Consider the following 14,283-nt stretch of genomic DNA (forward strand, 5'->3'; position numbering starts at 1 on the left):
GAAGCTTCGCATGGCTGGAAGCCGCCAATGTTGCCAGCTGCCATCTAAAATTACCGTGGCTTTAGTTCGCAGAGAGCGGTGTAGTGAAGTCTGTTATCAGTTCTCGTCAAAGCAACACGGCAAAAGTCCGCTTTACGCGCCTAATTTCAAGAAAAAGTGCTGCTAATTTTATCCGCTGTAGCCGATGAATTGTTGTATCGCGGTCTGTTAAAAGTGACCTTCACTCCAATAATTTAATGTACAGACCAAAATTGGGCTGAATAATGGTCTGTTGTATCCAAAAGTCCGTTGTATGTTCGTCCGTTATAATGAGCGTAGACTGTGCGATGTCCAATGGTGAAAATGCTGTAGGCCCCTATGCTCAGATTTGGGTGTACGTTAAAGGGACAGTAAACAGGCTCCGAATTTTTTTTACAGCCTCCATACAAGCTAGGCAATTTGTAGATTAAACCGCAGCAATCACATTTTCTGAATATTACAGTGCTGGGCGCCGTGCGCAACCTCTATTTCGAAAAACAATTCCCGCGCATCTTTCCTGCGCCTGACCGACCCCCTTGCACGCGCACTGACGTCAACTCTGCGATCGGCGACATGACGTAGCACGCAGCTCGCCGATTGGTCTAAATCATGTGTGAAAAAACAGTAGTGAAGTCACCGTCAGTTCCTGTTCCCACCCACAGCTACGAAACTGCCCCTTGTTTCTTGGCACTGCGGTGAAACAACCAGCCTCACAATTGTTGCGTGCACATGTGCACTCCTCGCTCAACTACAGCGCCTGTGCGCACGTACGAACGTACTTCGCCCTTGACACGAGCAACACGGATAAAAAGCGTTGCTCTGTCGTCGGCTGCAAATCGTGAGACTGGGCAGCGGAGAAGCATCGACACTGGGTGCCTCACGATGGGTCCCTGCGCGCTGCGTGGCTGAAGCGAAATCGGCCATCCAGCGACGTACGTCGGGGGACCTGATCGCCTGTGGTTGACACTTTGCACCTGACGCTTACACGGTTGACTAGCGGCAGGTGCGGCCAACTGTAAACAAACGACCACACTTTGCATTAAGCGGAAGTGCGTTGCGACTGATCGAGTTCGCCGATGACGTCAATCGCTGACGCGGTGTCATGTTGCCAAAGTGGGCGGAGTCATGACGATGGGCTACACCTTCCCTATCATGGAAGGGAGAAGGGGGGCGAGGCCACGCGAAAATTTGAAACCGGCTTAAACCGATGTTCTAGCCCCTCTAACTTCCTTAATATAGCACGTATTTGCAATATTCTTGCAGCAGCATGTTTGCAAAGAAAAACTGCACATACAGTCGAAACCCGCAATAACGAAATCGCTGGGGAAACTGAAAAATTTCGTTTTCACGAGAATTTCTTTGCCGCGAGTATGAGACATAAAAACAGTGATACGGCCAGTAGAACGAAAATTTATTGCCAGAAGTCGGTCAATTTACTTTGCAGACCTTTGCCATGCAACAACTTCAAAGCTCTCTCTTCGCCCTGGAAAAAGTGGTCCATTGCTACGTCGTCATCATGTGTGCCGAAGAAAAAGTGAAAGGTGTCCAGCGCATCCAAAACAACCCGCGGGTTGAAGCACGTCGCCACGAGTGCGCTAGCACATCGTTTCCGCAGTCTTGCTGTCGGCGGAGTGAGGGCTAAAGACGACTCCGACGACGCATCGCGCTCGTAATAACCTGATCGCGCATACGCCTACTGCTCCTAACTAAAGCGTAATTATATCTTAAGTTATCATCGAGCCGTGAACACGTCACGAAGTAGCAATTTTCAAGAGCCATGTCCTCGCGACACACAAGCAGCAGACGACGATCTCCCAGAGCGAGCATCGGGCCAATGGCGAGGCGAGCATCGGGCCAATGGCGAGGCGAGCTGAGGCAACATGGCGGCCACAGGCAATCAAGGGCCTTGAAACGACCTTCAAACATTTGCTTTTTGTGCGCTTGTTTTTAAAGGGAGGAGCCAGCTGAGGCTGGAAAGTAAACAAAAATGGCCGTACCCACGCTAGCGCGGCAAAAGCAGACGTGTACAATTTTTGAGTGCGCATAACACGCATACTAGCATATTTTCGACAGTTAACCTTTGGCGAGAGGGTAAAATAAGGCCGACACCGTGGTAGAAAATTCGTTAATGCGGGATTCCTGTCCAAAAACATTTCGTTGCCGCGAGATACGTAATACATGGGCTTCTATGAACGTTCGCCGGGGATCCGGAAATATTTCGTACTCACGGGGATTTCGTACTCACGGGGATTTCGTACTCACGGGGTTTCGTTATTGCGGGTTTCGACTGTATATTCTTCTTTGAAATTTTTGGACATCCGGGCTGTTTACTGGCCCTTTAAAGAACCCCGCATCGTCAAAATTTCCGGAGCCTTCCACTACGGCGTCTCTTATAATCATTTGGTGGTTTTGGGACATTGAACACCACATATCTGTCAATTTTTGTTGGTGTTTGGCAGCCAAAGTTCTGTTTGACATTGGTGCACCCATATTGACGCGTACTGGCCCATCTCCATTGTGACGTCTAATGCTCATAATCACGGTTTAACTGTTGTGATAGATGAAGTTGTTAACATATACTTGGACACAGCATATTTCATGCAAAGGTGGCATCAGCAAGCTCATAATAAACACTGGTACTGAACATGCACATCTTCAAAGTGTCAGCGAATGAGGAGAGAAATTGCTCGTAGTGCACTTTTGAGTAAGAGTGTAACTTAGGTCTGAGTTCACGCATACACTACCACAGCGTGCTTTAGCAACACGGGAGCCAGATGTATGTAGCTTGAGTCGCGAATTCTTTAAGGTGTTTCGCTACCCGTTGGCTCTGTCTGGCTCCACCAAGACACATTTGCCTGTTGATATTGTTGCCATGCTGTGGCGCTTGTTGCAGCAGTTTTATTAGCTGGTGCTCTTGTGCTCAAAGCAGTAGACAGCGGAGAAACACCATTGGTGCATGTGGAAGCAGCACTATTTGGACAATGAGCCGTCACGTGTTAACACACACATGCACACACAAAAAAGGAAAAAAATGTCACTGCGTCTAAGGCGACTTCACGATGCTATCACGGTCAGCGTTTCTTGCTTGCATTGTGGTAGTTTACTTTGTCATTGATGAATCGCTCTCTATCGGTGCCCGTTGGTGCTATGATGCAGTACTTCAAGTTACTGCTCACAGACAGCAGCACTGGCCTGCTCCTCCTTGCCCTGCTAAATGTGTGAAAATGTGAGAGACACAGCGCGACCTTGATTATACTTTCCCTGGTTTCACGACGACCCGCATTTTATGACAGATCGGTCTGATCCTGGTGAAATCTTCACAAAAATGACGTATTTATTTTAATCTAATGTGCACTTTCTTCCCAGTAAAACTGGTACCAAAATCAACTGCTGTTAAAAACAAGTGTCATTGTAATCGAGAAACTCGTTTGTCATATTGCCATCAGCATTTCAAAAATGGCCACCTCCTGTGCACTTCAGCCATTTTGTTCCTTCCATGTGCCGCAGTTCCTACGTGTGCTGAGTACTGTATGTACTTGCGTAATGAACTCACTCGCATACTGAACCCACCCCCCACCATGGTCCTTAAAAAAAAACTATACTTTTTATGTATTTGCTGATTATTAATTGAGTTAGATAGTCTGTGCCATTGACGATTGAAATAATGTTAAATGACACCATTATATCACAAAATAACGATGCAATAAAAGTCAAAACACAGTTAAATAATCATGCCAAACAGTTCCGAGCAGTGTGAGCACGGACAACCTTCATCGAAATTTAAAAGTTGCTCCTTTTGCGGCAGAGCGCTAGCTGTCGAACGCAGCAGAAACCTATTTGCTTATAGCAGCACGCAAGCTCAGCGGGGCGATATCAAAAGCAAAAAACTAAGTGCAACCGCGCCCACCCTGTCAATGGATGCGCACCCGCATCAACGTGCGTGTGCCGCCGTCCAACGTTTCGTTTTTGTTGTCGGGTGAAATTCACAGGGTATGATCGACTGGTAGGCCAGCTACACGGCTGGTTTTAAGGTTAAAGCTGGTAGAGCATGCGCTGATACATGGGAACTGAACGGCTAGACATCACTTTGATGTCGATCTGTGCGCGTTCGTTATGGTAGAAAACAAGAATAGCTTCAGGCTACGAAAAAAATTTATCGTGCATTTCGTGGGGGAAAAAGTGAAGTTTCCTCTTGTAGAGAGCAAAGTTCTCTAATGACAACTTAATTGTCCTGCCATTGAATGGAAGGCCAACAGCAGTTGGACAGCATGTTTTTAATGCCATCATGCGAAATTTTCGTTGTTATTATAACTCCCGTAACCTTTTTTTTCCTGCATAGTGAACCCTCCCCCGAAATCGGCATCAACGTTTTTGAAAGAAAGGTGGGTTCATTACGCTAAAAAATATGGTAGTTTATCACCCTGTCTTGCTTTTGCATCGGCAGCATGGAAGTACGGACTCTGAAAGACTTGATGAGTGCACCATGGCACCACATTTAAAAGAGGAGTTATGTGTACAGAGACGGACCGAAATTGGGCTGCATTGGGGTCGTTTGAAGTGCCTAAAACCTGCGTGTGAGACTAGCGCTTGATAACAAAACTAAAAAAAAAAATTGTTTAAGGAGCTTTCCCACCTCAGGGTGACATCGGGCATTGCTCGGAACACTGTTTCAAAGTAAACGTTTACTTCTCTCTCTCAGTAGACCAAAGTGGGGTAGGTTTCCGGAAATCGAATAGCTGCTCTCAGAGTACGTGCTTGACTAGCAAGCAGCACAGTGGTGTGTGATGACAGATTTGCCCCAAGTCTGGACAGAGCAGTTAGCCTTAGAAAAAAGGCTAATGAGGAGTGATTTCAAAGCAAGTAGGTGCTGGCTCACAAACTTCATGAAGAGGAAGGGCCTTTTCTCTCTGAAGGTGCACAGGCATATGCTAGAAGTGCTAAGAGAAAAAGTTTGTCGAAGGTTCGTCGTAAACTTGCACCACAGCATTGGCTACCCGCTTGGGCAAATCAGGAATGCCGTTGAGGCGCCTCTCTACTTTAACATGCTTGGCGTCGCAACCATTAAAAAGAAAGGAGTGAAGCAAGTGTGCTTGTTGACATACGGCCATGAGAAAGCAAGAGTGACGGCAATGCTCTGTTGCCTGTCAGATGGGCACAAGCTTCCCCCATACCTGATATTCAAATGGAAGATGCTCCCGAAATGAGTCGTCTTCCCCAGTGGTGTTATCATGCGAGCCAGCGAGAAAGGTTGGATGATGACAGACCTGGTCATGTATGGGATTAATCTGCGACCAGGTTCGTCGATCCGAACTTGTACCCATACCTGTCTGTAAGTGAGGAAACGTGTGGTGCTGGCGGTTGACAGATCTCGGTAGTGGCTCGTGCAACACCATGCGGTCTCATGATATACTAAGTATGCCTGGTATTTCATGGCACTACGCATTTTTGCACGTATTTAAGTTTTCTTGCACATATACAGATCGAACAAGCTATTTCTATGTGAGTAGGTAGTGTAGTTCCAGGTGCATTTTCCATTGAGACCAAGTGAACATTTCTCAACAATGTTTACCTTTCTCTGGCAAATTGCACAATAAAGTCTCTACTGTTGGGGTACTTTATTGCTATCAAAAGTTACAGTGCAACTGTAATGTCAACCAAGGTTGCGAGAAAGTGCGCCCAAAAAATAACACGTGTGAAATCGTCTCGCCAACAAGCAGCATGACTTGCAAAAAAATGCTTGGATGCGCGCAGTAAAGTAAGAACTTTTGACTAAAAGCTATCACTGTGTCAGGGGCTGCTCGACATATATAGCTTTACATGAAAATCATTCATAGGCATGCAGTCACGAACATCGACAGTAAGCGATTTGCTCAGCAAAGCAAGCAAAACTGAAATATAATTATGAATGTAGAAAAACATGCTGTGTATACTTCGCATTCCTTGTTGTAAGTGGAGCCGTCCTTGACTTGTGAAACGCACTTCGCCCTGATGAGGACTATGCCATCTATGCTTAACAGAGATTAACGATGTCTTCTCTGATTCGGCAGGCCATGACAATGATGCGTTTTCGAAGAATAGTCCCTTTAAAGGTGCGACGAGAGGCCTTTGCTTCAAACGGTCAATGTACCTGTTGTTTACTGTATTTTATGGCGATTACTTTTACTTACTCTATTCACAAGCTTACGCATAGTAAGAGGGGAGTTTGATGTTGATATACATGTACACAATCTGCTCAAACTACCGCTGATAGTAACATCACAGAGAAAGGCTGATGCCTGTTTTTGAACATTTCGCAATTATTTCACATGACAGGAATTTGGCTGCATGTGCATTCAAACTACAGGCATATTAATATTTGTGCACCCTTTCGCTTTCTGCTACTCGCTGGGACTCTTGTAACTACATGATCTGAAATGCATTGGCAGTAAAAAGCAAAAGCACCAAGTAATGTCTGATAATGTTGCATCAACAGTAGATTACATTTCGCACAGAGAAAGGGTGGATATTCGCTACAGCAGGAGTGTTGTTTGATAATCATATCCACGCAGTTATGTAAGTTGTCAGTATTTTGATTCTCTACCTTTTGGCTAATACAAAATGTGCTTAGTAATTAACGAAGCTTAACACGTGTCTTACGTGCTGAACTAACAAGTAGTTCAGCACGGCCGTGGAAATCGCGGTGAGTGGCGGGGTGGCATGCTCGTTTTCGTGCCACGGTGATTTTTAGCCACAGAGTCTTGCGAAGTGCTTTGCTTGACATTGGCGCCGCATCATCGCTCATCATTATCATAGTCTCTACTGTGCCACTTAAACAGCTCTTGCTGAGAGCTTGGGGCCCGGGTATGTGACAAAGAGAACACACTCCGATTTCAGCCAGAGAAGGCGCCACAGCCCCGTTTAGTCTTTCGCTTCACCTTGCAAAGTGGCGGCGACGACAGCGCTCTCACTTGTGTTATGCTGCTTTCTGAAACACACTGGCATGCACATTCGTTGCTACAGCATTCGTAAAGGTTTGTTTGTTATCCTGTAGCTCTGCTACTCAATGTGCTGCATTTTTTTTCTAACATGCAGATTGTTTACCAATTGAAGAAAAAGACTTCTGAATGAGCCACTGCGAAAGATTGGAGTAAAAATATCACTTATAGTGGTTATTTCCTTTGAGGCTACAGCACTGGGTTTTAGCTGCAGGAGCATTTGTGATGCCGTATGCGATTTGCTACGCAAGATGAAACAAATTGAACCCTAAGGTTATCTAATTCAAGCTTACTCTTCAATGTGAATTTGTGAATTAAGGTAATTAGTTATTGCTATTCCTAAATGTTTAGAGAATTTAAACTAATTCATTTATATAACAAGACACTGACCATTTCATGGCCAATCTCCCATGGTGAGTTGCATTAGTTTAGTAAGTATCAACCAACCAACCAACCAACCAACCGATGTAATAGCTTGATCCTATCGAGTGTGCATAGTGCTACTGAGTGGCTAGTTGTGTTTACGGTAATATGCTATGTAACTCAGTTCGACACTTGACTAATGATCCTGTCGACCGAGCGAAGCACTAATTGACCTCGCTCGCTTTGTATTTCACAAAACTGCAAAGGTTAGATGGCAAGTTAATAATTATTAAGGTTCAATAATATACTGTGCCAGCCTTGAGCTGAATTAAAATGCCCTGCATAAGTTTCTTTTGTGCCCAGCTTCATGGCAGCAGGAATGTCATGGAAGATCATTGCACCTGCAGAGGTGGTATGGTATGGTATTGAGAACTTTATTAAGGCTGGCTGCTCCCACGTTGGGACAGAGAGGCCAAGCCTATCTGCCGCCACACGAGCCCTCCGGACAGCCCTGAGTTGGTCCGCCAGTGCGTGACTGTGCAGAATTCGCTGCTACCACTGTTCACCGTGAAAAGCCGCACCGGCCATTGCCGAGCAGCGCCAGAGCATGTGTTCAAAATCAAGCAAGCCCCCCCACACTTACTACAATACATCGAAACCCCGCAGTTCGGATTAAATTTATTCATGATGACTGGGTTAAGGTACGTCTACAGAAGTCTTAATTGTAACCGCCTGTGCCCTGTTAATTCTAGAATGTGGCAAGGGGAATTCCCTGTGCTACAAGTAGTAATCTTTGGTTATATCGTTCTACGTTAACAGCTGCTCCCTAAAATCCGTAGCAAGAAATTCAGCTGCCTCAGGGATTGCACGGCACACTAATACTCGTGCTTCCCTGTGTGGCACCTCGTTGAGGTTACGCGGGCTCCCTCCACTGACCGCTTGTGCGCCGGAAACCAAGTAATGGTATGCGGAGTGATGTCCTTACCCTGCAGCAGTCTGTAAGCTAGTTCGCTAATAACTCCCCTCAAGAAGGCTTTCATTGCAGAGTGAGAATCACTGAAGACTAAAAATTTGCCCAAATCAATGAGTGCTAGGGCAATATCCACCTGCTCAGCGATCCCTGGATCTTTCATATAAATGGAAGTGGCATTTCGAACGCTCCCTTTCCCATTTACCGCCACCACCGAGTAAGAATCTTTTCCGTTAATCTATGCTGCGGCAACAAACGCAGACTCTTCCTCCTGATCCTTTGCTCGTGCAACAAAGCCCTAGCTCTCGCCCTTCGCCTCCCAACATTATGCACAGGGTGAAGATATTGCGGAAACGGACGAACCATGATGTCAACCCTGACGTTCTCAGACCAATTTAATCATGCAGTGGCACGGCATGAGACGGCAGAAGGAAGAGGGAACCAAACACTTTCAATGTTGGGCAGCCGTAATGCAGTTATTTCGCTGCCCAATAAAGCTAAGACAAGTCGAGAAACTGCAAAACATTTCCACAGGGGCACAACATGTACCTGTTGATACCATCGACTACACGGGAGTTCATGAATTCAATAAAGTATGTTCTCGCGCGCGTCGCAAAAGCATTTGGTTCTGCTCGCGCTCTCAACAACGATCTTGTCTGACGGTCACGCGGCGGTGCGCCAGTCGCAATGCACGTAGGGTAAGGAGGTTTTATTAGAAGTAATTATAATCTACATGTGAAGAAAGAAAAGCGTATGAGAAGATAACTTGCTACCAGCAGAGACCGAACCTGTGACCTTCGAATTATGCGTCCGATGCTTTACCAACTGAGCTATCATGACGGCTATCTTCCCGTACTTTTTGTGGGTACATATCAGCGCTGCTTATAGTTATTACGGGGAGTGCAGAACACCTTGTTTTGCCTGTTGGCATCAACAGGCCAAAAAGAAAAAAAAGGTGTTCCACTCTTTTGGTAATGGCAATGTCATGTAAATGGCATGTCATCTAAAAAATATATCAAAGCAGTAATGTGGGAAAAAAAGAACAGCACCAATAAAAAGAAAATTTTTTTCTGTTGAACATGTCCTTCAGGACTATGAAAAAGGAATGCATGACCTATATGTACTACTTTGCCACCTTTCAGGATGAGATGGTACATGCCACGGGCAGCAGGGATGTGGACAATGTACTTGGTGTACCAGGGCTGGCATGTTGCGACACGCTCAAGGCTGTGCGCAATGTGTGGCCTGTGCTACCTCCTGCACCTAAAAAGGGACGCGGCGCGGTGGCTGCCAGCAAGCAGAACTCCTATGCACTTGACCAGCTGTACAAGCGTTTCTGTGGACGCCGTTCCAATGCACACCATGCTGAGCAGGATTGCATTGACCTCATGAAAGTATGCCACACAGAAAAAGTTGCCTTCCTTGCCTACATTGATGCCAATGCGGCCCTCCTGGCTGATGCTCATCGTGACTGGTGATTGCAACAGCAACCCTGTCGTGCGATTCGTGAAGTTGTAAAATTTCTGTGCTGTGCCATGCCAAAATCTTTGTATGAATTTGGTAAACCTAAGTGTGCCATCTTACTGGGGCCTTTTCTGTAGGCCTCTTCTGGACTAGTGATTTTGGCATGGACGATCGTGACAGGTGCATGGTTGAGTGAGCCCCATTTTTTTTTAATTTAGAGCTTTAGTGCCTATTTTGGTAGAAGTATCTGGATGTCATTGGAAGGTTTGCATAGTAATCGCTAAGTATCTTGCTTTCAATCTTCACTCTTAGTCCACCATGTTGCCCCTGTTTAGTTTGACCGTCACTCTCTTCATAGAGTGGTTCATCCTCCTCTCCTTTTCTGCTTTTGACTCCTACATACTATAATTACGTGATAGTAAGTCTCCTCGAATGTAGGTCGACCCCCAAAAAATCTCGTGGAGAAAAAAAAGAGGGGGGGGGGGAATGGGGAGGGTATAGCACCAGCCCGTTTCATTAAAAGAAAACCTATTTAAAATGTTTAGAATGGAAACAATCGAAGATGGCTTCACGGCAGAGCTTGAAAGCTATGCTGGAGAGCTAGCTTTGCAGACATTTGCGGAGATAATTTTCAGTTTTCAATTCTAGGTCGACCCCCCCCCCCCCAACTTTAGATTTCAAATTAAGACAAATTGGGTTGACCTAAAATCATGTAAATACGGCACATCAGTTGGTGCAGCCTCCACTTTATTTGTAAAGGAGGAATGACAGGAAACAAGAGTTTTCGAATGCCTACCTGTAATTTTTCGTGGGGCTGCAAACATGTGTTATTGTTAAGGTCTACTGTGAAATTGTGCTGCATAAATGCATGTGCATTGACATTTGTGTGTTCCTCCACAGAACTGCTTTTTTTTTTGAGCGAGTGCGAGGAGCTGTAACCAGCACCTCATTTCTGTGGAACTCTCAAGACCACAAGGTTTACGATTCCGTATGCTGTCATTCGAATGCTTGTTTTAGGTTTTCCAGAGCCTTAATTTTTTGTACCTTTTTTGCTTATTTATCAGAGTGCTCAACAAATAAAATTTTTATTTGGGGTGTTATCTTCTGACGCCTTTGCAGCATGCTCATCTACCAATTCAAGTTGGATTAGGAAACATGTCATAATATCTAATGCATTACTGATCATAGGAATCATGTGCTTCCGAAGCTAGCTTTCATTTTTTGTGTCCTGGACATGCATAGAAGTTATCTGTACAAAGTATTTTTTGTTTTTACTGCATGTGGGACTTAGAACTGTCTGCCTTGCTAGTGTTGTTAATATTCACAACCTTTAGACTATGCAAATGTGCGTGACTTCTTTGTATTCATTGTGTGCATGTCTTAAAGTAAAAGTCTAGTGCTTATAGCTTTATTCAACCTGACTCGCTGATTTCTCAATTACTGCATTTCTTACTATGACTGCAGTACAAGGTCTATCAAACGTAGAAAACATGTATAAGTCGGGGCTGCAGTCTGCTCTCATCTGTTGCAGTCGGTGGAGGGTGCAGGCCTTGCTTCGTTTTCGTCAGTGCATGCAAGCTTGCTTACTGTAAGGGCTCCTCTTCCTTTCATCAGCATGAGCTGCTGGTGGGTATGTTGTGTTTAGTATAGAGAACCAAGGTTTGCCATGATGGAAGAGCATGACATGTTCAGTTCTTCAAGTGGTCCTTCGTAAATTTTTTGGTTGCTGAGAAGAGTGGAACCCGAGTAGTGGAAAGCTCTTGCTTAGTATGGCTAGAGGGTCTGGGAAAGCCTTTAGCTAATGCTGTGCCTACTAATAGGGCTGCAGGAATAGCCTGTTCTACACCTTGTCCACATCTCTTTCTTAAAACTCGGTGCTTTGCAATCGTACATTGGCACCACAATGGCAGAAGGCTGAACTTAAGCTTGTGCTGCTGCTGTATGTGAGTAGTGTGCAACAGCAGCAAGGACCTTTGGGGAAATTGAAAAGGCACATGCCACTATGTCACATTAGGGGCACTAACAGCATCATAATGGGAAGATATATGAGTACTTTGATGCTGTTGATGTCACTGCTTTCACACACAGCTGGGCATTTTCTTATATTTTTAAAGCCCATCATCACATTTATGTCTTCACATGCACAGGTCTTTGCATTGATTCATTGGCTCCTTCTCATTGCAGGAAGGATTGTGACAAGTCTTTTGAGGCAGATAGAGCATTGGAGAGATCACATTGCGTGAAATTGTCCGTTTCTTTTGTGATCACTCTGTCTCCTGCTGATGGTTGATGACGCATAACTTAATAAAGTCTGCGTACAGTTTATCATCTACATTTTCTGGATAGCCGGGGATGATTTGAACTAGATGTGTCCTCTTAGCACTGACATTGCACTGTTTTGACTTGCAGAGTTTAGCTGATGGCACTCTTTGTGGTCACGTGTGTATGTGAACATTGTGTCAATTCATGGTAATAATTTAGAAAGACTGCTGTGCAAATGTTTTGTAAGCAGTCACGCTATGAGTGCTCACAGTTTGGGACTTGTATTTTTTTATTGTTATACAAACTTTTATATGAGAATGTATCCAGGTGATCTGCATCTAGTGTAGTACATGTATATATTTTTTGTATTTATTCCAAGAAATGATACTGGAGATGAGTTTCGTGAGGTGATTGATATTTTTGTAGTACTTTGTTTTAGTATGTGTTTCACTTCTTTACATTATACATCTCTTTCTGTTTTTCTAGCTGTGCATATTACATTTCATTTTTGCATTGTCGTGCTTTCTGGCTACTAGTATTATTCACCCAACACTGCAGGAAATGCATTAACATGAGCTGAAAGTGGAGAAAAAAACGAGTGAATCGAAGTGTGGTTTGCTGCATCACCATGAAAAAGATAAGTATTGCAAATGTGTGTACTTGTAATAAATTATGTTCCTTAGCAGTCAGATCTACATTCATGGTGTGTGCTGTATTGAAATCTGAAATTTATTTTTCATGGTTGCAGTTTACTGTTATGAGAAAGGAGACTGTTATGAGATCATGACAAAGGTCGTGTGTGGCGCTGTAGTTGTCCGCCGCCGCTGGTATAACCACTATCGCACGAAATAAGAAAACAAACCTTGTAAAATAAAATACCAAGGGCATAGCGGGATCGCAACCTGGGTCCCCTGCGTGCCAGCCCAGTATTCTACCGCAGAGCCACACCGGTGCTCAAAATACCATTGAAAACTTGCCTTAGGCAAGCTTGATGCTGGGGAAAGGGTCTCGTTAGTATGAGTAATAAAGTGTTTTAGAACAGCAAAGCAACAACTAGGCATCACACAATGCAAATTGTGTTACAAGTGGGTGGGCTAATTCTCCAACCTATTACAAAAGCTTGTTCTTAATCACTCATTAACTGTGGCGAATACCCACTTCAGGCATAGTTCATTGTCGTCAGCCATTGCATAAAAAATTTGCACGAAATTTCTTGCAAGTGTATAGCGGATGCCATGCTTCTCCGAAGAATGACGAAGGATAGCATAATGAATGCTGGCCCATTACACAAAAATGATTATTTATGGCATAGTGAGTAGCCAGCAAGTGTGCTTGTAGCAGTTACCCAAAGAATATTTAAAAAAAAGCTCTGAAAGGCCACTCTTCCAGCTTTCGCTGTGACTGTGCTGCACGTTCTGCTCAGGCCTGGCGTTTTTATTGTTACCTTTCACTTTATAATGCCAAGTGTTGTGTAAAATAATGACTATTGGTCAGCAAAGAGCACTCTTTGTGTAAATTTGTTTGAAACTTTTTTTTCACCCACAACGGTGGTCTAGTGGTTAAGGCACTCGGCTGCTGACTTGAAGGTCGCGGAATCGAACCCCAGCAGTGACAGCCACATTGTCGATGGAGGCAAAAGTGCTTCAGGCCCCTGTACATAGGTTTAGGTGTACATTAAAGAACCCCAAGTGGTAGAAATTTCTGGAGTCCTCCTCTATGGCGTCTCTTGTAATCATATGATGGCTTTGGGAGGTCAAACCCCAACAAACAACATTAACTTTATTTTTTACCTAAACAAATGTCTTGTCATTTTTTGTAACCTTGAGAATATGTGTGCAATATACAGGGTGTTTCAAGAAATGTGTCCAGTATTTAAAAATTACAGAAAGGAGGCATCTGCTTGTTACCTGCAGTGTTTTTTTCACTGTGGAAAAAGGCATCTTCAGATGTGTGCAAACATTATGGCAGGAGTTATACAAATTGAAACAATATTTTAACCAGAGGAAACAGTCGATAGTCTAATGGGCAAGTCAAGTCCTTTCTGCGATAGTCTATAGTGATTGAAAATTTTGAAAGGTGGCTACTGGTAATGACCGCTGGGCGATGAAACCAGACTAATTCTGACTAAATCTAAATCAAATTCTGATTGGAGGGAAACAGTGTATAGTCATTGAGGGTGTTTTCGAAGTGAACAGTAGATTCGCTGTTCGATGCATTGGTTTCGGTTTTGCA

The 14,283-nt window shown here is 44.3% G+C and overlaps 1 protein-coding gene across 2 annotated transcripts in view; it reads left to right on the plus strand.

Annotated features, from left to right (window-relative positions):
- The window catches only part of LOC119161062 (three prime repair exonuclease 2), an 86,688-nt gene extending 73,940 nt beyond the window's left edge, over positions 1-12,748 (plus strand). For both annotated transcript variants that reach the window (XM_037413394.2, XM_037413393.2), the window contains one exon: positions 9,468-12,748. In XM_037413394.2, coding sequence (XP_037269291.2) covers positions 9,468-9,717 — 250 coding nt within the window. In that variant the 3' untranslated portion in view covers positions 9,718-12,748. The remainder of the gene's footprint in view (positions 1-9,467) is intronic.
- Positions 12,749-14,283: the final 1,535 nt, after the last annotated feature.

The sequence above is a fragment of the Rhipicephalus microplus genome, chromosome X (assembly GCF_043290135.1).
Source record: "Rhipicephalus microplus isolate Deutch F79 chromosome X, USDA_Rmic, whole genome shotgun sequence".
Taxonomy (NCBI): domain Eukaryota; kingdom Metazoa; phylum Arthropoda; class Arachnida; order Ixodida; family Ixodidae; genus Rhipicephalus; species Rhipicephalus microplus.